The 1,598-nt window shown below is 37.4% G+C and overlaps 1 protein-coding gene across 1 annotated transcript; it reads left to right on the forward strand.

The window, feature by feature from the left end:
* The first annotated feature begins 115 nt into the window (after window positions 1–115).
* On the forward strand, window positions 116–1,366 carry LOC107459453 (uncharacterized). The gene has a single exon (XM_016077685.3). The coding sequence runs from the start codon at window positions 806–808 to the stop codon at window positions 1,364–1,366; it is 561 nt and encodes a 186-aa protein (XP_015933171.1). The 5' UTR covers window positions 116–805.
* Window positions 1,367–1,598: the final 232 nt, after the last annotated feature.

Below are 1,598 nucleotides of genomic sequence, written 5' to 3' on the forward strand. Positions count from 1 at the left end.
GGACCATTGCGGTGGCGGCTACGTAACTTAGTCCTCGTCGTAACATTATTACATAACATAACATAACATACATATTCCAATGTCAAAAATTACACATAGAAAACGTCCCATAATTCAGTAACAGATGGCACCACATAAATAACTTAATAATTAGTGATTAGAGATGCTTCCAATGGGGGCGTGTTGTGTTGTGTGATATAAATAATGGTTCCTTGTAACCAAAAGTAACACAACATAATCTTCTACAGGTTTCTGAAACGAGCGCTTAACGGTTTCCTTCTTTATTGGCCAATTTTATTTAGTTGCTTTCATAGGAAGCTGTTATTCTTTCTGGAACAGAAGAAGAAGAAAGAAGAAAGAAGAAATTGAACAAAAAGGGTTTAAGAGTATAAAGAACTAGCCAGAGTCTCTTCTATTCAGTGGTCTCCGAAGCCATCATCACCTTGTTGTGTATGGCAGCTGCTCCTCCATTAAATTGTGGGGCAGAGATTTTGATTTCTATCAAACTTTCCTTATTTATATACTATCTCTGAACATTTTGGAGATTCTTTTGTCCTTTAACTTCTTTTCTGTATCCCTCATATATTGGGTCAGCAGATCCTTATTTGATTGAGTCATTATTTGTGATCACAGAGATTTTGATCAGAACATAAATTTGTTGCTGACACTTTTACTACTACAACTTGTCTTTCAAGCGTTTCTCATCAACACCATAAAGTAAGGAACAGATTCTGTAAATTGTTCATCTTTTCAAAAATTTTGTTATCAAGGAATTTTTCTTTTGCTATTTACTCCCACAAAAAGAATGAAAAGCTCAAGTAGTCAATACCCTGTAAATTCTGTTTCCAAGCTTTTCAATGCTCAACTCCATTTTGTTCGGTTTCTTACCTATATCTTGATTCTGGGGTTTGGTGTCACCATTGGAGTCATCTTTAGTTTCTACCTTAAAGACTGCACCTTTAGTCTCCAATTCACTCAGTTATCAGTCTCAGCCTTACCCCGAAAAGCGTCTATGCAGCCGCCGCCGCCGCCACCAGCGATCACGGAAACACAGACGTCCAATCACAGCCATGTAGGATTAAAGGAGTTCCTTAAGCCTCCTCCAATCATGCATGACATGGATGATAAGGAGCTTATGTGGAGGGCTTCAATGAGTGCAAAGATCCCTGAGTACCCCTTTGATAGAGTTCCAAAGGTGGCATTCATGTTCTTGACAAGGGGTCCTTTGTTCTTTGCACCTTTGTGGGAACAATTCTTCAAAGGGCATGAAGGGTATTACTCAATATACGTGCACTCCAATCTTATAAAAATTTTAAATTCGTATGTCTACGTGTCTTATGTCGTGTTGTGTCCTGTGTACATGTAGTATCTGTGCATAATAGGTTTTAAGTAATTTATCAGACAAGCTACTGAAATAAATTGTTTGGAAACCAATATTACCAGAATATAACATTCGAACAATGAAGACACAAATACAACTTTTATAATTCTATAAAAAATGCGAGAGGGGTATAACGGATTAGGAATTGCACGTAAACTGCTACAAGAGTGTGTAACGATTTAAGTTGGAATGTGTGCGAGTAGTGAACAAAGCGATT

Source organism: Arachis duranensis, chromosome 7 (genome assembly GCF_000817695.3).
Source record: "Arachis duranensis cultivar V14167 chromosome 7, aradu.V14167.gnm2.J7QH, whole genome shotgun sequence".
NCBI lineage: Eukaryota > Viridiplantae > Streptophyta > Magnoliopsida > Fabales > Fabaceae > Arachis > Arachis duranensis.

Bases quoted from the DNA above. Each gene is read 5' to 3' on its own strand.
- LOC107459453 (XM_016077685.3), top strand. From the start codon at position 806: ATGAAAAGCTCAAGTAGTCAATACCCTGTAAATTCTGTTTCCAAGCTT.